This window comes from Molothrus ater, chromosome 2, assembly GCF_012460135.2.
Source record: "Molothrus ater isolate BHLD 08-10-18 breed brown headed cowbird chromosome 2, BPBGC_Mater_1.1, whole genome shotgun sequence".
In the NCBI taxonomy this organism is placed as follows: domain Eukaryota; kingdom Metazoa; phylum Chordata; class Aves; order Passeriformes; family Icteridae; genus Molothrus; species Molothrus ater.
The window spans coordinates 91,074,247-91,101,191 of NC_050479.2; the positions used below are offsets into that span (position 1 = coordinate 91,074,247).

The window sequence follows — 26,945 nt, forward strand, 5'->3', positions numbered from 1 at the left end:
TTTTCATATTTATCTCATCTTCTGCAGCAGAGGCTTCAGGATCACCTCAGTTCAGACTTAGCTGTAGCAGCAGGAACTCACCTGAGAAAAGACAACTGTAGTATTAATAGAGCTGCCAGAGGAGCTGTGTGTAGGTGTCATAGATTAAGCAACAGAATGAGAGACACTTTCTGTTGCCTCCCCAGAAACAACCTTCAAAGTTGCTACGCAACACCTGTTCTTGCAGCCTACTTTGTTCCCTGCATCCATGACAGAAGCATGCAATGGGAAAACGATTCCTTGACTTTCTGCCCATGTCAGAGCAGCAGAGGAGTTAGAGGCTATTGTTAGAGGAATAATGAAACTGAAGAATCAGATCAAACACATCAGCAAGTTACATCTTCATTGAGCAAAATTACCTCTTCATTAGATATCAGTTATTGTACTTGGGTAGCACTGAGCTTCCATTTTTTCCCTACAAGAGGCCAAGATGTTTGAGCTAATTATAGGTGTTTCTTTTCAATAATTTGCAGCCTCTTCTACATGGCTTTATTATCAGTCACATGGGAGGGAGAGACAGGGACAGATTTCACATCCAAGTTGTGAAGTCCCAGGCAGCCACAAGGCCTGTTCTCTTTCTAAGAAGCCAACCCATACCATCCTCCAGCAAAGGCTTCCCCTAAGCTTGAGGGATGCTGTGCCTGACCTGCCTCTCTTTGTTCTTCATGGTTCAACATCTGAAATTTGCATTCCCCATTTGTGAAACACTAAACTCCATTTCTGCTTCCAGGGAGGAATGAGAAGATGCCTGCTCAGAGACATCGACCTGATCAAGATTTGACTGAGGAGGAGATGGCCAGATACGTTCAGGAACTGCAGAAGCATCAGGTCAGCATGAAGCTGGGAAGGTCTGCTTGCACTGAGCCTCCCCTTGCCAGATGGGTTCCTTCTGTTTCTGTCACTTGGAGATTTCTAGAAGTAGAAGGGAGTAAGAGGTAAAAGGAGGAGCAGAGTAAATGTCTTGCCTGTGGGGACAAGATCAGGAGTGGGGCTTTCAGATACAAGCCAGTGTTGGATCAAAGACTTCAGAGCACTACCAATTCCTGTGTCATTGCAGAGCTTCACTTCTGTGCTCTCTTTTCTCTAGGAGACAGCTGAGAAGACCAAGAGAATGAGCACCAAGGAGATGTAAGGGGCCTCCACAGCGGAGGAGCCCAGGAGGATGGGCCCAACCTGCCATCCTGTCCTCCAGTGCTGATCTCAGTATGCACAAGTGTCTGCTACAGTTGCCCAGTCACAGATATTTACATGTATAGCGATGGGTTATTTGTTTTGTAATACACAAAGAATGGGGCCAGGAAAGGGGAGCAGAGCCCACCTGTTCAGGGAGCTTCATTGCTGGGACCTTGGAAGGCTGGGAGGGATTTACAGCAGCCTCTGGGGCCCTTCCCCAGAACAGACAGCTGCTCCCTCCAAAAGCTAACAGGGATTTCTTGTTCCTCTGGATCTGGGGAAAGGATGGAGGTCAATGCTGGATAGAAAAGGGGGTCTTCAGTCAATACAATTGTCAGCACCACCCTTGGCTGCAGAAATACAGGCCTGGCAGTTTTGTGGCTGAACACGTGTGCTGCAGGACACCACTATCCAAGGACCTTACCCTTTGCTTCGAGCTCCTCAAAGCTGGTCAGCCTGGTGTGACAGCTGGGAGTCGTTGTGCCATGCTGGCATAAGTCCAGCACATTCCTCCTTGCTTTCCACCAGACTGTCCCCAGCAGCTCCTCCAGTACACTGTGGGCTCCAACACAACATGGTTCCTTTTGACCTCATCTCACTCTTACTCTCCCTGCCCCCTCCTTAGAGGTGCTATCATATTTTTTTCTTATCACATTCACATGCTGACTCCCCTTTTTTTTTGTTTCGGGTTTTTTATTATTTTATTTCCTATGGTAGTGATTCAGCTTTTGTATGTTTTGTAGCTCTAGATCTTTCACGAAAACCCAGCGTGTGGGTTTTTGTTGTTGACAGTGCTGTAATGCCCATGCACAGTTTGTATTGCACTGTGCTCAGCTGCCACAAACACCACAGGCAAATTGTGAGCCTTGCACTACAGGGTATTTCCCAGCTGGGGGATAGCAGTGTCCCTCGTGGGAAGGAGAGACAGGGTTGGATGTAATTAGTTTCACCAGACACAGACTGCCACTGCAGCTCTCTAGCTCTCACTCTTGTAGCTAGCATTGACCATGTGCTCAAAGTCTGTGCTCGTGCCTCTCTAAATTGCTCAAAGCAGTCTAGAGACAGAGGGACTAGGCAATCCCATTAGTACAGTATCTTAAAAAGCTTAACTATGTAGAAAACTGTTTAGTTGTGCTGTTGGCATCATCTTGGGCTTTTCATCTTCCTCTGGGGTGAGGCAGCAGTGTTATTCTTTGATTCCAGGTATGAGTTTGGAGTCAGGGCTGGAAGCCTCATTACTGACACATTTCTCAATGTCATTATCAGACCACCTTTGACCACTCTCACATTCCTTCGTGGGTCAGTTTCATCCCACATGTTTCTCAGAGCATTGGTCCTACATGTAAATGAAATGCTCTTTTGTTGATAGTCACCTCTGTAGCCTGAAGCTCAGCTGATTTTCTTATGCAGTTGTCAAATGTACTTCATGTACACCTGAACATCCATGTTCCCTTCATGCCTGTGCTGTGCTTCCCAAGCAGTTGCATGTGCCCTGATCCACTACTTGTGACTTCCATCTTTCTGTTTGTGAGCAACTTCAGCAGTTGTTGCTGTGTATCTTGCAGTCCCTATTGCTTGCTCAAGCAAAATTCCACTTGCATCTGCAAAAGCATGTCCAGTTTGAGTGAAGATCAGCAGGACTTGAGTCCCAACCTTCCCCTTCTTGCACAGTGCTTTCCTTGAAGAGGAGGAATAAACTGGTACCTAGAAGTATAGGAAAAAAAGAAAGCTTGGTCCCTCCTGTGCTCTTTCCCATGAGCCAGATGTGTTAAAGGCTGTCTGGTTGTTGTGGTGTGAAGCATCTTATTCCAATATCTGGTCTTTGGGCTGTTTTCCTGATGTGAAGCCAGAGGACTTCCATTAACTTTGACATTGTGCCACTTTTCCAGTGAGAGCTATAATGTACCCTGGCATTGAGGTTTTGGTATCATAAATACAGGAGACTGTTTTTGGGGGTTTTTTCTCATGAGGGCCTGGATTTGAGTAGCTGTCACCTGTGAAGGTGAGAGGAATGAGTCCATGTGAGCTGAGGGTAATGTGGACAATGCTATACTGGGACAGAATAATTGTGTTCTGGTGGCACTGGAAGAAGTGGTTGGTGAAATAGGAGCACCCATTAGACATAGGCTTGCTCCTTCCCAAGAGTATGAGCAAAAGGGCTTTATGTGCTGGATCTGGAGTCACAGGAACATTGTTAATAATGTTTTGCTTTATTCCAGCCCTGCTCTAAAAGGTAGTTAGTGCCTCCCAGATCACTTCCTTCCAGCTTGGGTTGTTAAAGTGCCTTAGAGAAAACACAACAGCTTGCCTTAAAGGCTTTCCCTGGGCAGGGATAACATCTTGTTCAGTCAGGAATATTTCCAACTGTGAAAACCAGAGCATGTGCAGGAAGGGGAGGCGAATGCACAGCTTCAGGGCTTCTGTAGGCTGCACTGTGATGTGTTCTCTGTCCCCTCCTGCCCGCTGTGGCTGTGCAGCCATGTGGATGGGGGTGGCTGCTGGGGCAGCCAGAGATGTGTGCTGGCAGCTGAGGTTTACAGAGCTTGCTCTTGCACTGAGGGCGGAGGGATGGGCTGTGGTCTCCGGCAAGCAGAGCTCTCCAAGAAGCCATACAACAGATCCCAGGGTAGCCTAGGGCAGCAGCTGGGAGTGCAGCAACAGTGCCTCTGGAAAGGGCTGCTGCTGCCTCTGGAGCCTCTTCCTCCTTGTGCCCCCACGGAGGGACGTGGTGGAAAGTGGGGCCCCTTTTAAGGGCAGCAGTTCTCAAAGGGGACCAAAACATCTCAGCAGCCGAGACTGAGCAATGCTCAGGCTTCTGCAGGATGGTCACTCAGTAACCCCTGCAGGCTGCTGGGGAAGGAAGTGCTGAATTTCAGCCATTGCTCTCTGGGATGATTGCTGTACAGACTACAAGGGGCAGGGAAGGTGTTTTGTTTTGTTTTTCCCAAAAAACCAAATTTAGGCAACAAACAAAAAAGTCCCACTCCTCCCTCTATATTCCCTCCTGTACGTGTGTGAAATTTATCAGTATTCTGTAGGTTTCCTTAGTGCACTTATTTTACTTGATTTTGTAATTTTTTTGAAGCAGGGGGGTTTGGATATTACTGCTAAATAAATGAAACAAAATTTAAAAAATTACACTTGTTTGGTTTATTTTTCACAAGCCACACAACTTGTTTTCAAAAAAAAAAATCTGTCTTTGCACATTCATATACAGATCTCAGTGTGTTGGACAAATATAAGACATGACTGTTTCTGTTTTATAGCTGGGGAATCAGGTGGAAAGAACCCATAGGCAAGCAAAAACAGTAACTAAAGGCCTTGAAATGTGACTGAATGGTGAGATAGCCTTCAGTGGTGTTGTATGACAGGAGGAAGTGCCCTACTATTCATCTCCCCAGCAATGCCACTGCTGTGAGTGCTTCTGTGCAGATAATGGTCTGACAGAAGAGAAAGCTGCCTTGCTTTGTTCTACTTGGTGTGCTCCTTCCAAAGCTGTTTAAAAAAGAAAACCAAACAACTTACAAACATTGGCTCTTCCATGTTGTTTTTCACGCCAAATGGCCTCTTTAGCATGTACCAGCTGCTGCACATGCAGTCTTTTCTGTGGCATTCCCTGCCTGTTCACTGCTCAACTGCAAAGTGAGGCTGCTTTATTACTGCAATTTCTACTGTGAGGATTCCCCAGGATTTTAAGAAGAAATGAATGGAAGCAGCAGCCACAAATTTAGCTAGGTGGCACTACAAATATTTTGCCTTGTGCTCCATGCATATTTACTGAAGCAAAGTGGTTTTGAGGTGGGAGAGAGGAAAAGCAAAAATTCTGTTGCCCGCTGCTTGTAGAGGCCTGGGAAAAACTCTGACCTGTTTATGTTGCGCACATCTGAGTATTAAATTACTGCACTATCGTTACATACCCTTAATCACAATTCTCCAGTGCTGTTAAACTTGAGGTAGAGAAATAGGCTATTTAAGTGGTAGATCAAGAGACTGAACTGCATTTGTAAGGTATTTATTAACTTTAGCTCTGAAGACAGGAGCAGACTGATCTATAATAAGACTCAGTTCCTGAACCATGTTACAGGACACACCTTGAGGAGAACCAGGCTTAAAGCACTACAAAAGACAAGAGCAAAATCCAGATGACCTTACTCTTGTGCTTACGTAAACTGTCCTGGAACAGCACAGTGTTTGTAAAGTGGGGAAAATTATGTTGATAAGAAGTTAACAATACTTGTGAGGTGTCTGTTCTGCAGCTATCTCTGGGTTCACATCAGGACCTATACTTGTGAATCCACAGACTCTTGGAAAACAAATGAAAAGAGTCCAATGGAAATTGACCTGTTCATTCCTACCCACTGTGGCACACTTTCTTGAAGGCTGGGCATAGCCCTGACAACCTCCTCGTCTCAGCAACAAGAGCTGTCATGTCAAAATAGTGTGGTGATAAAATCCAGATTTCATAAGAGCACCAAAGGAAGGACAAGTGGACTATAGGTTTCGTCCATAGTATTCTAGACACCTTTGAAATCAGCATTGTTGCTACTTCACACATTTTAAACTCTTGGCTGGTACCTGCAAACTGTGATTTTGTTTGTGTTTCTTTCAGTCTAAGATGACAGAGACTTGTGTACATGAAGTGTTTTGAGTAGGTGGGAGATTGCTATCCCTTCTTTTTGGCTTCCCTATGCATCACAAGGAACCAAGTCTGTTTCTTAAGCCTGAACTTAGTCGAGGCAAAAGTTCCCTTGGGTTGTGAATCTTCTCATTGTTATCACACATGGCTGCTGCTTTTTCTTCTAGTTACTGACTACAGCGATGTCACCCTGTAGAGCAATGAACTGAAAGAGCAATGAACTGAAATCACCGATCCTGACCTGCCTGTTTGCGTATGTTGGTACAAGAGGGGTCAGCCCCATGTTGATCAGTGACCAGCGTCAGACAGCTTCGCCTGGCAGACTCGTGTGTGATGGATTAACTCCAGCCAATGCCCCCGCTCAAGGCCAAAGCTGTCTTTTCACATCCAGGCAAGGACACACACCGAGGTACTTCTGGGAGTGCCTCCCTTTTGGTGCTCCGCGGCAGCAGCTCACAGAACCACAGAGTGTTTTGGGTTGGAAGGGGCCTCAAAGATCGCTCAGTTCCAACCTCCCTGTTCTGCAGGGACAAAGCAGATCAACCCTTGGACAAAGGGTTGACACCCGCTGACCAGGGATGCTGGGCCGGGCTCCCCCACCAGCTGCCACAAAGGAGAGGCCATGGAGCACACGGGCTGAGGCAGCGCCTCTCCTTCGGGCTCCCAGGATGACCAAAAGGGCCACAGTAAAGGCTATGGTTTAATTTTACACTTAGCAGCTCTGGTGTCCCGAGCTCGGAGTAAAACATTTGGCAGGGAGGAGGTGGCATTTCCAGCCGGCGGTTCGGCATCAGCCCGGTAGGCCAGGCCGCCGGGCGCAGAGTGCGGCCGCAGCCGGAGCGAGCAGCGGCACGGGATCAGCCACGACCCCCGGGCCGCCCCCGCCATGGGGCCGCCCCCGCCATGGGGCCGCCTCCCGCCCCGCCTGCGCGCCGTCCTCCCGTGCTCGTTTCGGGGCCGCCGAACGCTCCCCATCCCTCCGCCGCCCACCCGCAGGTGCCCCGCAACCTGCATAAGAACGCTCGCCTCGCTGTGGCCTCGGCCGGCGGCGCGCCCGGGATCGAGCATGACGCTGGGGGGGCGGTGGGGCTATGCAGGTTCCGGGGCGGGCCGGGGCGGCGTGACGCGAGGGGCCGTCGGTCAGTGCGGGCGGGATGGCGGCGGCTGGCGGGGACAGCCCCGAGCTGGAGCCGGGACCGGAGCTGGCGATGGAGCCGGAGTCGGAGCCCGAGCCGGAGCCCGAGCCCGAGCCTGAGCCGGCGCTGGCGGCGGAGCTGTCGGCGCGGCGCAGCGCGGAGGCGCGGCGGCTGGTGCTGTCGCCGCGGCGGCTGTCGGGCCCACTGCCCGTCGGGCTGTCGCAGTGGTTCCCGGCGCTGGAGGTGCTGGACGTGAGCGGGACGGGGCTGACGGAGATGGGCACGGAGCTGCTGTCCCTGCCGTGCCTCCACACCTTGCTGGCCAAGAACAACCGGCTTGGCGGGCCCGGGTCGCTGCCCAAGGGGCTGGAGCAGGCGCCGCTCGCCCGCTCCCTCCGCGTCCTCAACCTCAGCGGGAACCGCTTCTCCGAGGTGCCGCCCGCGCTGCTGCAGCTCCGCGGGCTGCGCAGCCTCAGCCTCGGCGGCAACCGGCTCCACGGCATCCCGCCCGACATCCAGGAGCTCCACAGGTGAGGGACGGGCCCCGCGGGAACAGGGACAGCCTCAGCAAGCCCGGCCGGGTTTCCTGCCACGCTCCCCCTCAGAGGGTCAGTTCTCTCCAGCCTCAGGTAGTCTCCAAGCACTGTTGCCGCTAACGTGGCTCTTGCTCTTCGTCATGTTGAGTTACCAAAACTCCAGGACGTTCTTTACCTCATCCACATACATATATATATATAAGTATCTAAAGGGTGGGCATTGAGGATGAAGGCAGGCTCTTCTTGGTGGTGCCAAGCAGTAGGACAAGAGGCAGCAGGCAGAAAATGATGATGCACAGGAAGTTCCTCCTGAACATGAGGGAGAACTTTAATGTGGGGGTGACCAACCACTGGAACAGGTTGCCCAGGGTGGTTGTGGAGTCTCCCTCACTGAAGGCGTTCCAGTGGACACAGTTCTGTGCCGTGTGCTCTGGGGTAACCCTGCTTGAGTAGGGAGGCTGGAACAGATGACCTGTGGTCCCTTCCAGCCCAACCAATTCTCTGTATTCTTCAGGTGACGATGGGCCTTCTGAGCTCACAAACTGGGTGCCTCTTGGCACTGCCCTGGTGCAGGGCCGTTCTCCTGGTGATGGTGTGGTTGGTGTGGGTGTTGGCATGAGGAAGGCTCTCCATGGTTTTCCTCTCCAGCACATCTCTGGGTGACAGCGAGATAAACCCCATGTCTCCTGCAGCTCATGGCTGCACGATGGGTTGCTCAGGACGATAAAGACATGTTTGTGGCTCATCAAACAGCAGGGCCTTTCTGCCCCTACAGCTGCAGTCCCACTGGGGGCTTGCTGTCATGGATGGGGTTTTGTGGTGTTTCTCTCAGCCTGTCGGCTTGTGTAGATCTGACAGACCCGAGGCGTGGAGCCCCAGGCTGTGCTAGGGTGCAGGGGTACTTCTGGCTCTGGGGCTGTGTCCGGCCACCGCAGGCTGGTCATACAGAAACTTGTGGCTGAATCACAGCAATTGGAACAGTGCTGGGCTGGGAAGAGGCCTTAGACAGCACAGGGTGTTGGCTGCCTGCATAGGCCTGGGCTGGCTACTCCTGAAGCCTGGTCTCCTCCTGGGCAAGCGGGATGCTTTTTCTGCCTTAAGTGACACAGGCACCTCAGTGTGTTCTGCCACATTCCCAAGCCCCAGGCTGGCCTCTGTGTGGGTCTCTGCTAAGACTTTGGATCTGACCTTTGTTTGCTCCAGCTCTTTGCCAAGGGACTTGCCAGAAGCAGCCTCTCTTATGCAAATTCCAGCACCCTTGACCCTAAATACCAGCAATCACTATGGTTCAGCAGAGCTGCATCTGGTGGAAGCACAGAATGTTTTGTGTGGAGTGATGTCTCCCATGGGTGTAGGTGGGACGTACCACAATTGCTTGAGTGCTGTTGGGGAAAGGATTTGTGTGCTGCAGTATAATACAATTGGGTTTGTAGCTTTTGTCCAGGTAGCATAACATGGACCTGTTATGGATTTGAAGCAATTCTGAGTTAAGCTCTCTGGGCTGAGAGATGCTATGAGACACTTTGAGTGATGGAGAATGCCCATATCCTTGGCAGAGTTATGATACATCCTGGCCTGGGGCTGTCACGAGGAAGAGGAAACTCAGCTTTTTTCTGTCTGGGAACAGATGCTTGAGGGATGAAAAAGGAAATGAGGCAAGGGATAGGAGGCCAGTAAAGGAGGGCAGCATGAGGACGATGATCCACATTGTCTCCATATAATGTCTGATAGCATCCAGGATGTGGCTGAGATCTGATAGTTGCTCCCACCTCTGAGTCAGAGGCTCCCTGCTGCTGTTTCTATGGTCTCTATGGGTTGTGGGTTTTTCTCTCTCTTTCCTTTTTTTTCCTCCAGAAAGCAAACTTCAGCCCTGCTTTTCTTCTGGGACATCCCCAGGAAGGTACTGGGCTGTGTAGCACCGCACACGATGCCCCGGCAGGCTGTGACCTGTGCTCCACACTGCACCTCTGTCACTCTGCTTTGTTCCTCTGACCTGCCCTGAAGCAGGGCTCCTTGTTGTCCTGTCCTTCACCTTTTCTTGGACCAGTCATGCTGGAATCCCCAGCAGGAGAATTCAGAGGGAGCAAATGCAAACAAAGCTGTTGAACTCTGTGTTCATCATTGCAAAGTGATGTGTGGCGTTGAAAAGTTACACACAGACGCAGCTTCTGTCTGCTGCCCACGTCACCACTGCTACCTCATTGAAGTTCTGCTAACATGTCAACAGAATGTAATTGAACTTTAGCTCAAGAGAGCAAATCTGTGCCCCGCCAGGACTGTAAGCTTCTTTTGCACTCTGCCATCAGTGATTTCTGCATCTGGGACTGTTTAAGTCATGAAAGGGAGCTGCCCGCGGCTTTGCCAGTGCTGGGAGAAAACAACACTTTTTAACGTGTTGTTCCTCCAGAGGGACTCCTGAATCTATTCATTGGGACCCAGATAACCAGTGACCCTTCCCAAAAACATAAGAAAGTCCATTCTGGAGAGAAACTGCTGCCAGACTCTGCTCCTACCTGCTGACAAGAGAGGTGTCCTCAGTGTGAGCGTGCTTATTATGGAGGTGGGTAAAATGAGCCTGAGCAAGGACAGAGCAGAGCCAGCTGTTACAGCACAGCAACACAGAGACCTCTGTTAGTTTCTGAGCTCTAGAAGTTGGAGGTGGGACCTGGTGTTGTGGCTTCTGTTAACCTCACAGCTCAATCTGCAAATGCCAGTCTTGCTGTTGCTGACAAGCCAAGACCTTGACCCTTTTTCCATGTGCAGTATCTCATAAAAAGAAATTTTTCTTTTATCTTAGGGGCTCTGAGATCACAGGGGAATGCAGGCAGCACTCTTACTGATCGAGTTCCTCTTGCTGCTACTAGAGTTCCTGAGACGAGCAGTTCTCCTCTTCCTGCGACCCTGGCAGCTTCCCATTTGCTCCAGTCACTGATTATAGAACAGACTGGAGTTGCAGAAATCCAGAAATGATTCTTGGATTTCCAGGGAATGTCTGAGCTGTGATGAATTTTTTTTTTTTAAATACTCTTGATAACTAAGCTTCATGTCTTTCCTCTGCACCCCATAGTTTTAGTTTTTGAAGGGACAGCATGTCAGTTTTAGTGAAGGCCAGGAATATAGCAGGTAAGGAGTCTGTGTATGTGGTAAAGTTGAAAGTATAAAAAGCTGATGGGTCTGAGCTGCCACAGGAGAAGGAACATGCTGGTGACTACGAATGCGAACGTCCTGCAACGGGAGGCGTGTGCCACGTGTTGTTACACACCAGGAAGATAATAAATCCACCACTTCACACAAGCTGATTTGGGTCATTGTGTAGAAATTTCCTGGCTTGTTCCTGGTGTCCTGGCAAGGTAATGAACTTGCTGATAAGAACCACAGCCAGTCCTGCTGCTGTTGTGTCCTGCTCCTTCTGACTTCAGCTATCTGCCCCATCCTTGCCCACACAAATGTTCTGTGTGCAGTGCAAGATCCTGCATGGAAAGTGAGTGCTGTGTTCCTGATTACTGGTTGTCTCCTAGGCTGTTGTGGAAGGACTACCAATATGCTTGGAAGCTTCCTTTGCATGGCTTCATAAGTGTATGATCATGATGGCTCTGGTGATGGCAGTAGGATGATGCTGATCATAGCAAGCTGGCACCAAGGATGAATAACCTCTGCTTCATGTTTTCCATTAGGAAAATTCAGTGCTCTTTCATCATAGTTTCACTGTAAGCATTGAGTGTGACCAGCAGTAGCCTCATGTGTTTCTGAGAAATGTAGGTGTTGACCCTGCTGAGGGCTTTTCCTTGATCATGTTGAGGCCATGCCAGGTCCTTCTGTATGCCCAGCATCCCCAGTTCCTGTCAGCTGGTGTGTCAGTACAGTGCAAGACCTGAGTATTGGCTCTTGCTGTGAATTTAGGGTGAGGAATGCACCAGACATGTGAGAGCAGCCATCTTTGCATTGCGTTCCTGTTTGTTGCCAGATAAAATACAAGCTTAGCATAGGCAGCCACAAGTGTTATCTTCTCTGTAGTTCTCAGTGCTGACCTTGGTGTGTTTCCAGTGGGAGATGTTATGGTCAGTCACTCTCTCTCAGACTCAGTTCACAGCCCTCAGCAGCTCCTGAGCTGTGATCTGCAGAGAGATCCCATTGCACATTGGTTCTGCATATCCTCCCTCTGCTGATCCAACTGGGGATGCACAGTGGGGCAAAGTGTATTACATACAGCTGGTGAGTTACAAATGTGGCCATCTACTTGTGCCCATCCTGGCACAAAATTTGTCAAGCAAATCTGGTCAGACATAGCTCTGATCTTCATGGTGCAGCTGTGAGTTTTGGCTTAAAGTGTGCAAGATTTACCATGATCAGCATGCAGGACTGGGGAAATGTCCTGCAAGTGTCCTATAAAATGAATAATTCTCAAAGGCTTAGCGAAATGCAGCTGATACTTCGAGTCTCCCATGGGAATTTCGAGTTTAGTCATACTCTTCTGGTGAATACTCTCATGCTCTGTAGAGCACTGGGAGCAGGCAGAGCTTGGAAAAGACCCGTGCACGTTCCTTTCCTTCTTGCTGGTATTGCTCTAATAAAGCCTGGCTGTGCCAGGGCTGGGATCAAAGCCCTCAGACGCCCAACTGGATTCATGGAAGGTTTGTGTAAAGGCTTAGATGCATTGAAAACCAGAGCGTTTGCTTTCATTCGTGGGTAGCATTAAGCATGTTAGACAAGCGTACGCTTAAAGGGCGGCTGTTAGTGTGGGAAAAAGGGCAAGCAGAGCTTTGATAAAGATACAGCATTAGGAAATCTGCTTGCTGTCTCCCTTCTTCTTCCCCTCTTCAAACGTTTTGCAAATAGCGTTCAGACGACCGTTTGATCTTAAATTTGCGTGTCAGCAAAGGCTATGCAGTTCTCTCAGGAATTAGCAAATCGTAGAACAGGGTTAACAGGAGTGTACTGTGGGCTGCTTTGAAATTCCTCCCTTGCATGAGTCTCAAAACTGCCCTGGAAATTTCTTGCTAAAAACTTTATCTTAAAAAGACCTGGAGCTATTTCAGGCACCATTGTTGGTTTGGGTTTTTTTATATTACCTATTTAGATGCATCTGTTTGATGTCAGATGTTAAATTTTATCCGAAGAAGCATCTGTGGGGAAACAGGGTGGATTGAAAATTTGAGTATCTCCTATGCCTGAAGATATTTTCCCCTTGAAATATGACTATGGGAATGCTGTGTTAATTGATAGGTATAAAAAAATACCTCTAGTGCTCAGAGTGGCTCTTCTGTTTCCTGAATATTTGGGGGCTTTTGGATTTGATTTGTGCTCTATGATGACCTGAAAACATCAAGGACACATTCAAGCAAGAAGGTGCAGTCTCTTTCCTGCCACCCCTTGAATTGATCATAGTTGTTTGAGCATTTCTCCACTCATTTCCTAGTAGGTAAAAGTATTTTCATTGCCACCCCTCAGCCCAGTGATGTGAAATATGCTGCTAGAGAGGAGCACCACATGATGGGCTGAGCGTGCTGGCTGTTCTTGGCAGCAATTAGGACGGGCTGTGCTGAGCAGGGGGCTGCTGGGTGTGAGGCTGAAAGGAACTCTGGCCTTTTATTAGTGTATTTGTCAACATTGCTAAAAGGCAGGAGAGAAAGTGTCAACCCTCATTAGTAACTCTGTCACATAGTTGTTGGGGGTTTTTTCAGATTCTGTTGAGATTGATTTTGTTAGTGTTTGTCCCCTCTTGAAACTCATTCAGCCAAGCCTGTGTGGCAGGTTGGAAGTAAATCACTCATTCTAGCTTCAAAAATTGCAGCTTAGGTTCGTTTGATGATAGTTGATCTCTGGCTTTTTGAAGATTCTGGAATTTTGAAAGCACAGAAAAAAATCCAGTTCTACCTCTGTGTACACATAAGCTCATAAGACCTTAGCTGATCGATCAAAATGACTGTACAGATTAATGATTGTCAGAAGGATTAGGTCTAAGTGTGAAAGGTTAGTTAGAAGCATTCACCTAGCTCAGTGCCATCCCTGCTGTGGTCCTCCTGCAAAAACCTGTGCTGAATGTTGTGGATTGCCTTACTGCAGGCTCTTGTGTGAAGAGGGCAGAGCTGAGCAGTGCTTTTGCTTGTCTTAGCGAGCAGCAAACTGCCCTGCCCTGAGCAGGACAGCTCGAGAGCCAGCATCACCTTTGCCTCCAGATCCAGGTTTAGTATGAGTGTGACACGAGTATCAGGCCAGGAGCAGATGAGCTGGGAACAAACTGCATCCCAGTGCTGTGGTCAGTGCTCTCGATAAAAGGGTCACGCCTCTTGAAAATCCTTTCCTGTGTCATGGTTAACTTTGCTCAGACAATTCTTGACACTTCAGTTTGATGCAGAAATGGCTGTTGTTGATTCCTTCACCTTCATCAGCCTAGATCCTTCTTCCTAGCAAATGGTACTTAGAGGGATGGGAGTTACAGATTTTGTTTTCCCAATGAGCAGTATTTCAGTGGAAGCTATAAGAATATCTTTCCTATGTTTTAAGTAAGTTTCTTTGTCCTTTCAAAACTTCCTCCCTGTGTTTTTTTCATAAATTACTCATCTAATTAATACCATAAGTTGATGTGGAAATTATGAATTTGCTGTACTACACTGGCCCCATGAGTTTTCAGTCTACTGACCCCAAAAAGGTGATTCAGAAGATGAGTGAAAAGAAAACATTTTTAAGAAGCATTTTGTTGCCAGTGAAGGAATTACCTTATTTAGTGGGTTTTTAGTTAGAGACAGTTTGTATTCTGATGTTAGGTCTTTATATCCTTCCTGGTATCACTGAGTGTTCTCATTACAGACTTTACAAATAACAGATTTGAAGCTGTAAGAAGTTTGTAGGCAGTGTTTTTGTATACTTAGTTTGTACAGTAGGCTGCTCTTGAAACATATGCATTTTATACCTTGAAATGAATTCCCAAAACATTTTTACTGGATAACTTGTGCCCTCTTCTCCTTCCCTGGTAGGAGGTGCCTACCTTTTTTTATGCCATGTCACTTTACTGGCATTAGTGTTCTCAAGCACAAAGGATGAGGAGTTAATTATTCACTTTTCCTAGGAAGTGCAAACTCATACACATCTAAACCTTGTTTAAATATTGAAATCCACATTGCTAGAATTCCCTTGCCCAACAGCTTTTGGTGTGAGCTCCAGCACTGTTACGGAGTTAGGAATTGTATGGAATTGTATACTCAGCAGTTAAGTCCCTAATGAGAGCCAAGCAGCCTAAATCCACCTCAGGAAATAATGGAGGTTTGAAGGAGGAATTTTGGTTAAAACTCAGGGCTTTGTTAGGGGATCAAAAATTAATTAAAAATAATCTCTCATTGACATGGTCTCTGCACAGCAGCCTTCCTCCTACCCCCTCAACATAAAAGTTGTTGGAGTAGAAGAGAGGTTAAGGTTACTTAGAAGCAATGGCAATTGGTGGTGGTTTTTCACTGTGCACTTTCTTTCACCTTCAGAGTAACCTCCAAACATGCTGTCCCGTTTGGTCTGTAGGTACTGCCTTCCATGTAATCAAATTCAGTTTAAGGCTTAATTTTCTGTCCACTTAGTCTGATTTCTATTATTTAGCTTGCCTTTGACATACTTGAAAAATATAAGGGAATCCAGGGAAAGCTGAGCCCTGGAAGCATCTCCTGGTGTGTTGCAAAGGTCTGTCATTCTGTCCTTGCTGCTGGGCAAGTGAATTTGTGCTGCAGTAGTGGCCTCTGTAGTCCAAGCAGATGCTGTCATTGGATCTCTGGGTTTCAAGTTTCTTGCAAGAACTGAGTGAAATAGACTCACCCTGCTGTTCTCCTGCTCCATCCCAAGGGAAGTCTCGGGGGGAGCTTCTCTGCGCTCCACATATGCTGTGGCACAGAGTTTCAGGGCTCAGACCTTGTCTGAGTGGCCACCATGTCCTTTGGGTGCTCTGTTCCTGTGTTTCTGTGCCAGTTGTATCCATAGCATTTCTCAGTTGCTGGGGTGAGGTGAAGGTATCTCCTACTCCAAGGAAGTTATAACCTATACTTAAAGAAAGGCAGATGGAGCCTGGATTAGTTCACTTTCCCTGGCGTGTGGGCAATGCTTGCTGGATCAGAGAAGGCCAAGGTGCTTTGTAGTTAGGCAGCCTGAGCGTGTACTGGAGATACTGAACCAGGACTATGCAATCCACCTTTTTCAAACATGGGAGAAAATCTTGGCTGGACTGTGGTTAGCAAGATGTACCCAAACTGAGCCTGCCTTTGCTCCTCTTTCAGACATCTGAGAACATGTAAAGAAAGCTACTTGAGTCTGTGGAATGGGGACTTTAAGCTATTATGTCAAAGAGAAATGCTTGCCAATTTTTCTTCCTAGAAGGGCAGAGATGCACAGCACATACTGGCTACTCCTGGCAGAAGGGATTTAGTGCCTCTCTCTGTTCCTGTGTCCCATCCACTGAGTTTTCACAGGACATCCAGTGATTCTTTTAGTTGGGCCCAAACTGCAGTGAAGCCCAGCGATGATTTCTGGTTTGGGCTTCATGACTTCAGAGTAGTGAAATCAATCTCTCTGAGAAATTGCGTGCGTGTACTTGTGTGACTTAGGTGCACTCGTGTGCTCTTGTGTGCTGTTGCAGCTGTGGTGTTGGTGTGTGAATTGTATCTAAGGGGGACTGGCTGCCTCTGACTAATGGTTCCAGTTAGTCACCGAGGAGTCAGATGATTCCACAAAGAGCAACTAGTGCTGGTGCAGGGCCAGGATTTCCAGGGAGAGACACTGCACTCGTGCTTCACTCTTGCTGGAGCTGAGAGCTCCCACTGGCTGCCACAGGATCTGTGGAGGTGCTGCAGACCCTGTGTTTGCAGGCTGCACATCCTTGGAAACAGGAGCAGGAGCTTTGCATAAGGGATTGGTGTAGGAATACACAGTTGTCTGCTGCCTACCTGCAGGTGTAATGGTGACTGCAGGAGTTTGGAGGTAAAAATCTCAACACTATCTATTGTGAAACAGCAGCTCTCTTGTAATTTTGATGTGCAACTCAGCTTTTTTTCCTGCTCTCAGCAAATTATCTCATAGGTAGTCATCTGTCAGTTTCCTTTAAGAAATGCAGTAGCTGTGAAAACCCAGGTGTTAAAGGAAACTTGAAATTAATGAAACAATGCACTCTTTTCTCTTCTGTTTTTCAGTTTAGAGTTTCTATACCTTGGAGGGAATTTCATTACAGCAATTCCACCTGAACTAGCAAAACTGCCTTCTCTGAGGTATCTAGTTCTGTGTGACAACAAGATCCAGAGCATTCCACCTCAGCTGGCACAGTGAGTATTTACTGTCATCAGCCACCAGCTGTAATTAACTCCTTGAACTTTTACTTCTGTGCGTGTGGATAAAAGTACCTGGGAGGACCTATTTGTCCTTCAGTTTGTTAATGTGACTGGATTTGAAAAAGAACATCCTTGGCATGGTGCACTGCAGGCAGATCATGAATATATGATCTGGAAAACTCAATGAAAGGGTTATGTTAAAAAACCATCACCGAGATTGCACCTTACAGTGAATTGATAGATTTCTATAGAGGACCCTGGAAAGTACCTGTGCAACTCAGAAAAATTAAATTGCTTCCTTAACAAGTAAGAATGGTACTCTTCTATTAGTAATGAATGCTGGGTGGGTTTTGCCTTTCACCCAAAACCTTTTTGTGTGTATTTTTGTCTTGTCTTGTCTTTGTATTTTTTGTCTCTATGTTCCCTTGACATTCCTTACCTTAGGATCTCAGAGTGTTTGTGTAATCCTATAGCATACTTCTAGTGGCTAGGCTACTGCTTTATCTGTTCATAATGGGGGGAAGAGGACACTGCGGTTCTGTATGTGTAGCTTGAGATGGGAGATGAAGATGGGAGGTATAGCTGTAACCCTAAAAACAATTGAATGGCAGCATGGAGTTCTCCAAGTTGGAATTTGATAGTGTAGTGGGATTATTCTTAAAGTACAATGTCTTGTAACTTTTACAAGTTTTGGAGCAGCCCTGGATCCTGTGCTGGAGCATTGCTTTGTGCTTTCAGAGAGGGGAAAGCCTCGTCCAAAAGTAAAATAATTGCTTGTCCCCTGTGCTGCTGCTGGCCTGGCCTGACCTCGTTCAGATCTGGTGGTATCAGCGTGAGGTGGTGCAGCCGCAAGCAATGAAAACACGGGGCTTTCCAGGGCTGGCTCCCTCCCAGCAGTCATCTTTAATGCATGAGACAGAGCAGGTGACTTATTCAGAGCACTGCATGGACTGTTCTTGATGCATGTGCTGGGTACAAGGAGACGTTATGTCCCCTGAAAGCACTCAGTTTGTACACTTTTGTTCTACCTTTTTTGGGGTGTGTGGGGAATACTGAGAGGGATAGCAGCGTGTTTAAGACTGTGTTTCTTTAGCAGGTATTCTGGTGCTGAGCTGAGTTTTCTAGTGCATTGTGTGTACTGGAGTAAGAACTGTTCTTTTAGCATGAATTTATGTTTTAAAGGGGGGGAAAACAAAGAAAAAGAAATTGGTGGGAGCTGGGAGAGTAATTAGGTCTGCTTAATGCAGCCGTGGCGATTTTGCTTGCACATCTTGACAGGGTATCCATCTCCATCCTTAGGCTGCATTCCCTGCGTTCCCTTAGCCTGCACAATAACCTGCTGACTTACCTTCCCCGAGAGATCCTTAACCTGGTTCACCTGGACGAGCTGAGCTTGCGTGGGAACCCGCTGGTGGTGCGCTTTGTGCGCGACCTGACCTACAACCCCCCGAGCCTGCAGGAGCTGGCTGGGCGCACCATTAAAACTCGCAACGTTCCCTACGCTCCCAGCGACCTCCCAGAGAGCCTTGTCCGCTACCTGAGCTTGGCCAGCAACTGCCCCAATCCTAAATGTGGGGGTAAGTTCACTTTACAGCTCTGCTTCCTGCTCTTGCCTTATGGTTTCCTTTCCCTCTGACTTGCCCTGACTTTAAAGCTCACTCAGGTTCAAAGTGTTACTCACTGCAGTCACATTTTTGCTGTATTTCCCTGGCTCCAGGTCTGCTGGAAACTTGTCTTTAAGGAGCTTTGTTCAATTAGGAACAGTATTCAGAGTTGCAGTGCTGGTTTAGTGTATTTGCATGGGAATGTAAGACAGCACTTCTGTCAGAGTCTTTGTAGCTCATCTCAGCACTCCACTGTGGTTTTACGATTGGAAGTTTCCGATCCACTTGCCCTGAAATAGCTCAGAGCAAGTGATGGACAGCAGAAGTTTTGCACACACTCTTGCTGAATGGTGAGCATCATTTCTGGGTGGAAGAGAGGAGAGTGGCTCTAGTGCTTAGCACTTACCAACAGCAACTCTAGCTTGGGACCACTAGCCTGCATTTCTTGGAAGGAGAGGACTTCATAAAACAGCCTGGAATACTTGGGCTTAATCTGGCTCTAAAGTCATAATCTTTAACCAGAGAAAATGATCTGCACATTTAACATTTAGAAGATTAAGGGGAAAAAAATCATTAATTAGTATTTTACCCTGCAGTTATAATGCAAGCTGTTATCTTCTTACAGGACAATATCAAAGCATGCTCCATAAGCAAAGATGGAAGGGCTGGGACTTATATCGGGAGGGAAAGAAAAGTTTCTTTTTTTAAGAGTTCTGCACAGCTTGGATAGCAGCGCTTTTGTGCTTTTTCACTGTGCCATATGAACTTGCTCAGTACTGCAGCATTGCTCTAGCACTGCAGGAGAAAAGTTTTCTCCTGACCAGCTAGGACTTTAAACACTGCTGGAAACTTCTGAAAATGTCAGCGTCTAAAATCACTTGCTGTGACAGGAAGAGAACATAATTGTGTGTTACAGCAAGACTGTTGCCATGGAAAGTAGCATCCAAGCTCAGCATGGTGGCTTCACTCAAGCAGAAGAAAAGTAGAGCTGTGAAGGTCTATTTGTGAATGCATTTTTACTAGCTGGTAGAAGAGGTTTTACAAGTTTGAAAGTAGAGTGCATTAATTCACTTGACGTTTAAGAAGTTTGCAAGTTCCCAGCCTGAGTTTTCTCCCTAATGGTTAGAAGAAATTGCTGCGTTATTTGGACGTAACTACCCTGTGTCTTTATGTGAAGAGTGTGCTGTTCTGAGTCACCTACCAAATACAGTTTTACAGGAATTTTTTACTAAGAAAAGAAATTTCACATTTTCAGAGGTATCCTGGTTCCTTCCCTTCCACCAGTATCCCTTGTGCTCCGACATACAATGCAGTGCAGTGCCAGTGAAATCCTAACTGAAGGCGGCATATACTCCAGGCAGAAGAGCCCTGCGGAGTTTGGGCACAGGGTCTCATGTCTTTCTGTTCCCTCTCCCTCACAGGTGTGTACTTTGACAGCTGCGTCAGACAGATCAAGTTCGTTGACTTCTGTGGGAAGTATCGGCTCCCGCTGATGCACTACCTGTGCTCCCCAGAGTGCTCCTCTCCCTACAGCTCTGCCTCCCAGAGCTCCACTTCCCAGAGCGAGTCTGACTCTGAGGATGAGGCCAGCGTCGCCGCGCACAGGATGCAGAAAGTCCTTCTGGGATAACGGGCAGCCGCGGGGGAAGACGGGAAGGAAAATGGATTTGCAAAGCAATAATGGAATGGTGAAGCGTGAGCCACCGGCCTGAAGGGCTCATGAGAAATTGTCCTCAAGTCCATGCAGGGACAGAACATCTTAGCAAGCCTGGACTTGCTTGGTGCAGTGCTGCTTAGGAGATCTAACTCAGTAGCATGCTGCCTGTAGGTTGCCTGGGGTTGTTAGAAATGTCTCCTGGCTGGGAGGCACCCCCCTTCCTCAGATGGGCTGGGAGAGGGATTTGTTCTCACTGGCGGATTCAGAAGGATTTTAATATATGAAACTTGACTGGACTTCAGTCATCCTGCAGAGCAAAGGAGACTGTCCAGATCCTTTAACACTGTGGTAAATCAGAAACAGGCTAATGATGCCATGTGAGTATGTATGGACCCCAGTGTTTTATATAGCAATTTGATTCCTTTCTGTCTCCTTTGATCTCAGTTACAGATTTTACACTCATCCACTAAAAATGAAAGTTGAATTTTTTTTATTCAGGACTAGATTTTTCCAAACTCTGGTTATTCTTCCTTTGGCTAGAGGTGTAGGGTTTCTGTACTGTTACAGATGTTATAGCCATCATAGAACTGAGCCACCTTTTTTCTCCCTTGTGATACTGAGCTGCTCTTAGTGTCTCTTCTTTTAACAATATTTGTTATTTTTCTTCCTTCTCCCTCTTCCCATTACACCTGAAGTGTTGCTGTCTTTATGGTGCCTTCAGAAAACAGACAAGTTGTTCTGTTATAATTGGTATTACTTCAGACTTGAGGCCTGTGCAAGGGACCAGATGTGATGGTCTGTATCATACTTTTGAGTCTCAGCTTATTGGAACAAATCTGCTTTTATAGCTGTGAACTGTAGGAAAGTTCTCAATTGACATTTTTGTTTATAAACAGCCACATTTCCCCACAGTTTGCTCTGCTGTGCTTGGTAGAGTTACTTTCCATCTTTAAGGTCATGGGCCTAAGGTACATAGCAGCTCAGTGAATTGAAACACCCAGAGAAGGGCTGTGGAGAATGTCTTTTTTTCCTGATTCCTAACAGGAGAGCAGAAACTGGTAGGGAGGCTAAGGCATGTTATCTGAGCTTCTTGCACAAGGTGCTTTTGAAATGTCTTCCTTATTTGTTTGCATTTGCTCTCGTGGCAATAGTTTTGGCAGTCTTTTGATGGTTCAAATAATACACTCAGTTATCTTAAATTATGTTTAAGGGAAAGCTGCAGAAAATAGCTTAGAATTTTTAAGCATCAAGAAATATCTTATAAAATTAATATTACCATTTGACAGTTATCTGTAAATCTACTTTATGAGGCTGTTGTGTGATTCACTCAGTGAGAGCTGCCCCTTCATTAATATTTCATGGTAGACAGTCCTTTTGATGCAGTTTCTGATAGAGCAAATCCAACTGTGCCTTTGAATGCATGAACAGAGCAAAACCATCATGTTAAGAAGCTGAAATAAACAAGAAAAACTTTCTAAACCCACTTTGGCCCTAAAGGATAGTTTAAAAACCTGTGCTTCTCTCCTGCATTCAGAAAACACCTATACCTTTTGAACATCTTATGGCAGCTCTGTGTTAATGGTCCTGTTTAATTATGTTTGACACTTTATGTATTAAAGCACTTTGATAATTCTGCTCTTTATAACTAGCTTTAGTGATTTTTTTTTAAATTAGACTACAATTTTTGCTTTCATGTGACCTGAAGAACATGGTCTGTGAAACTTTGTATCTTCCATTTTGTCTTGGTGTGCAAGTTAAATTTCTTGCCTTGCATTTCCTTGACAGAACTCTTTATTTCCCCAGTTTCCCTTGGAAAGAACTGGAATTTGAAATTAATCTGATAGTAAAAGAGTACCCTGTCCATTGTTAATCATTTCAACTTAGTTCCCACACACACAGTGATTCCCTGTGTGCATTGATCCACAAGGAATTAATTGCATGTTCTCTGTGCCTTTCCAAGTATTTTTTTAAGTATATTTTTAAGACACAATGAGGTGTATGTGCCAAGCAACTGGATGTCACTTTAGCAGATTCTATGAGGTTTGCTTGGGAAGAAGAACCTATAGATTTTGAGACAAAACCAATTGCATGCTGTTAGTGAAATTGCAACCAGTGAGTGGCCTGTTTTGTTCAACTCCTCTTTCAGATATTTCTTGCTGTCCCAAGTGAACACAGGCACAGCAATGCTGATGACAGTAAGATGATTCCAAAGCCACAATTTTAACTTGCCTGCTGGTATAACCGTAGCAATCAACTGAGTGATCTAGAGCTTGACACTCCTGCCAGCAAAAGTGAGCCACACAAATTGAGATCTCAAGATCTTTTGAGCTCAGGGCCATGAGGTACCACCTTCATTTCTTGTCTTTAGCAGCAGCTGCCTTGAAGTCATGCATTTTTTCACTTCACAAAGCTAGATTTCATCAGAGTTCCTGCTTGCACAGTAGCACCTCTGTGTGTGATGAGTTCAGACCAGTGGTGGCTGGTTCTAACTTAGCTCGATGCTTAACTGCAGTATCTTTCCTAACTGAACAGCCATCCCACTTCTGCCCAAATATTATATGGTCTGTTAGGGTAGTCTTTGTTTTTTCACAGATTCTTCACTGTAGCCAGGTCAAAACTTGACAGCTTTATGCAGTTGATATCTATGCATTTTTAGACTTGATAAAATGTGTCTTAAAAAAATTTATATATATATTCCTGAATATAGCTACCAAGTTTTCTTTTTGCTGCTGGGCTTTAAAGTGCAATTCAAGTCAGAATTTAAAACAATCAAGAACTTGTATGAAAAACAAATTGTTGGTTGGTTGGGTTTGAGGTTTTTTCCCTCTGAGGTACCTTTTGAGAGGACTACGAATGCAGATATATACTGTAGTGCCTGACACATTGAGCCCCTCTGAGTTGTTTTTCAGCAATTGTTCACCCCCAAAGACTTGAAAATGTACTGGGCAATAAAATAGGTGAGACACAACTTGAAAAGACACAGCTTGATAGGCACTAGTTTCTACCATCCCCTTCTCAGGGGCCCTGAGAAGTAGGCAGTGTTTTTGCCACTGTTTGTTTTCTGTCAGTTTTTAGCAGATTTCAGCTCCTGAAGATGCATCTTCAAGTAAAGTCTTCAGTCATTGTTTTGGTATCAGTCCCCTTGTTGCTGCAGCAGCCCAGCATGACCAGCTTTTGAAGCTGTTCTTAAGCTGGGACACGAGTGCGTAAAGCAAAGTTGCTCATTCCTTCTTCCATGCAGGGCCTGGGGCCCTGCCTGCATTCATCTGCTGCCCCACCAAGCCTGTGCCAGGGAGAGCTGCTGGTGTGGTTCTGAATGCAGGTACTTGATGGGAACAGTGGGGTCATGTTAAAAAGAAGCAAAATACCAATTTGATGGGAAGCAACTTAGACAGTTGCCAATTCTTTTATATTTTTCTTTAATAAGAGGTGAGACCTGAGGAAGTCAGTAATGAATATTTAAACTTACTCTGAAGTGGCCAGATGCACTGTTTCATGGGCTTCTGTCCTGGTCATTTTAAGTCTTTGAAATCTTGAGTTGAATTATAATGGGAGTGGGGGGGAGGGAAGGGAGAACCAGCTCCTTTTTGTTCCTTACTCTTGTTGGCAATAATGAATGGAAGGAATTTAATCCAATGAAAGTAATGAAACTTAATCCTTGCAATGCATCTTTGTTGCCCAGTTCAAAGAACTATTTTAATGCATCTTATTCACACCCTGCCCTCCCTCCCCAACTGAAGACACTTCGAATAGACTGCTCCAGAGTGCACACTAATACAGCAGTAACTCTGTCTTGGAAACCTTTCTATTGATTATTTCACTTGCTTGCCTGACTAGAGAATTGATCATTTACTGACCAGAACACTAAGGGTAGAAAGGGTTCTCATCCAGCCCTCTTGTTGAATTTTTATCTAAGCATTTGTTTTAGGACATCTTAAAGTGCCTTACGATTTTAAAACTGTATTTTGCCTGAAACATATGAATGTAGACTCTCTCTAACAGTATTTCATTATAAGCTGTAAAACAAATTGCAAACACTAAACCTACAAAAATGTTATTTCTGCTGTTGTCTGTCCATTATTTCCCAACATCTCAGTCCTGGTGTTTCTGCAAGCAGAACTCTTGTAGGATTGGAAGCATTAAAAAATATGTGGTTGGGGAGTGGGTGGGATTTGACCTGTGCTGTGTAAAACTAAGAGTAGGTGAGACTTCCAAAAGGACTGCTGAAAGTCCTGGCTCTTGGGGCCCACTTGTGAGAGAGCAGTGTGTGTGTTACAGAACCAGACCTTGTTTTACTTCTGGCAGAGTGTGGCAGAGATTTGCTCCACAATTCAAAGGCAGAAGTAACTCACAGACAGGATAATTACCCAAACAAGAACAGGTGACATCATGGTAGAGTTTTCCAACAATATTAAACAGTTCTAAACTTTTGAATTGTTTCCCTCTTAATATGCTAACCTTGAAACCTGTAAATGATTTTTTGAATGCCAATTTTCTGATCGTGTTAACTGGCTAATGTGTTCCCATTTCTTGAGTAATCCCATGTTTCCTCCTACATCCTGAAGAGCTTTGTGATCTATTGCCAAAATGTTTTGGATCCTTCCATGCAATTACCAGTTGTCAGTGCAGAAATGCGGTGTATTGGAAAATGGGACAGTGGGAAACAAGAATGACTTGATATTAACTTCAGTGGGAACTATTTCAGAGATGGTTCAACTTCATATGTAGGGAAAAACCTCTCAAATTATGCAGCAGCTCCATTTTGAGTAACATAAAGTACAGAAGAGGGCAGTGACCTTGCAGGTCATAGCCAGGCTGAGAGTATCCTTATTTCTTTCTGTCAACTAATTTAAGGATACACTTTCCTTTGCCTTCTTAATGCCTACCTTATATATGGAAACAAAATCCTTGAAGTGATGATTCCTGACACGAGTTGCCCATTTTTTAGTCTTTAGGAGCAAATCTTGGCTCTTAGACCCTCTCCTCTGCCTTCAGCACTAAAACAGCAGGAAGAGTGCAGAGGAGATGTGACTAGATGGCTGAACCAGATGCTCAGAATGTCACACTGACATTTTAGGCTCATGCAGTTGTACAGATCTAAAGGGAGGTGTTATGTTGATGCATTGGAAGTGTGTCATCATAAAGTAGAGCTGTACTTCTCTTACTCAGACATGCTGCCTTAGGTGATCAAGACAGAGCTGAATGTATGCACCTTTTTCTCTGCACTGAGGTTTTGAGTTGCAGTTGCCTGCCTTTAAAAAAAAAATTTTGGGAGAAAGTCCCAAGTGCTGCATTGAAGGAGGGCAGGGCCATCTCTTTGTCCTGGCCTGGGACTTACTGGTAGCAGCTCCAAGCTACTCTCAGAGTGGTAAAGGATTAATGTATCTTCAGAGTGTTGTCCAAGTGCCCCGTCTGTAACCCCCTCTTGACTCCATGGAAAAAGCAGGACCCAAAATCAGTACTGGTAAGTGAGTTGCATATTTATCCTTATATTACCCTTTTACCAGAGTGTCAAAAGGCTGGCTGCCATTTTACACAGCTCTGAAGACCATTGTGTTGGCAAATACATTATTTCATTGAGCTCTGTCACTCTTCGTGTAAGGGAATGAGATGGACTGGAGTGTTACAGGGTCCTTGCCAGAGCTTGACTTGGGCACTGCTGAACAGGTGAGTTGGGAGGGCAAACAAACCCTTCATCTGGGTGATGTGATAACTTAGCAGGGGCAGGGGGTCACAGAGTGAGCCCAGCAGCTCAGCATGTCACCCTTTGCATCTACAAGGACAAAGACAATTACTGCTGGTGAAAGGCCATGTGCGAAAGGCACAGCATTGTTTTGTTTGGGGTTGTCCCTAAAGGAGTAAATTTCAGACTAATGCCTTTGAAAATGGATAGGAAAATGCCATTGTGGAAAAATGTTTTTCAGTAATTCCTGGTGTTCCTGGCATCCCTAGTAAAAGTTGGAACAACAAACATGCACAATATTGAGCAATGTCCTTTTTACCAGCTAATGTTACATGGTTGCTCTAAAGCCCTGCTTTGCAAATGCTGTTTGTTGACTCAGAAGGGCAGCCTGTGGTTCCTCAGGAACAGCCCTGTGATGGGTGTAGGTGACCTAAGGGATTCTCCTTGTGAGCAGGGGAACACTGAACAAATCCTGATCAAACTGGCATTTCATGGGAATGGGGCAGAATGTGGATGGAGACCTGGATGCTAGAAATCAGAGATCTTGCATTTCCCTTAACAATAACCCCCTGCTTCAAACATGCTGGGTATTTCTTGAAGGCTGGGGTAAATCTGTCCTTTTGGGGACATTCTTTGTATCAGGTTAATGGGTCACTGCAAGTTGTGTACTTTCTTTGCAGCAGATCCCTCTAGGCCACACAGGACAGGGCTTTGTTTCCCTGTGGATTGTCCTGCTCTCCCTCAGAGGGCCCTGAACTCAACCCCTGCTCATAAAACCTCCCCACAGGCACAGGGGGCCTGGTGAAAGCACTGGCTGAACCCAGAACTTTGTTTCTGTTGTGAGTAGCACTGCTGAAAGGGCCTTGCTGGAAGACTTTAAAACATCCCTTGCATTTATATAACCAAACACCCTTTATAATCTAAATCAGACCTGAGTGGTTTGCAGCAGTGTTTTTTATCTTCAAATAAACACTGCACTGTGTTTTCCAAAGCTGGGTTCCCTACTTACTCTCTTCAGGCATTTGGAGTTAAATTGCATCTTTTTGTTTGTTTTTCTTTCTTTAAAGCAGTCCTGAGTCTTTGACTGAGAGATATAATCATAAAAGGCCTTGCAGAAAACCCCGTGCAACTGGGCTCGTCAAAACACGTTTTGAAATGGTCCAGGAATGTCTGAAACTTTATGTT

At 46.1% G+C, this 26,945-nt stretch overlaps 2 protein-coding genes across 3 annotated transcripts in view; both read left to right on the plus strand.

The window, feature by feature from the left end:
* The window catches only part of FSTL1 (follistatin like 1), a 53,245-nt gene extending 48,897 nt beyond the window's left edge, over positions 1–4,348 (plus strand). The window contains exons 10-11 of one of the 2 annotated variants that reach the window (XM_036387958.1): positions 770–867; positions 1,127–4,348. In XM_036387958.1, the coding sequence (XP_036243851.1) occupies positions 770–867; positions 1,127–1,171 (143 nt within the window). In that variant the 3' untranslated portion in view covers positions 1,172–4,348. The remainder of the gene's footprint in view (positions 1–769; positions 868–1,126) is intronic. The other variant, XM_054514041.1, reaches the window with a different exon arrangement.
* Positions 4,349–6,992: 2,644 nt separating this feature from the next.
* LRRC58 (leucine rich repeat containing 58) lies at positions 6,993–24,134 on the plus strand. The gene is made up of 4 exons (XM_036385157.2): positions 6,993–7,514; positions 16,682–16,810; positions 18,116–18,393; positions 19,842–24,134. Exons 1-4 carry the CDS (start codon positions 7,003–7,005, stop codon positions 20,048–20,050), a joined length of 1,128 nt encoding a protein of 375 aa, XP_036241050.1. The 5' UTR covers positions 6,993–7,002; the 3' UTR covers positions 20,051–24,134.
* Positions 24,135–26,945: the final 2,811 nt, after the last annotated feature.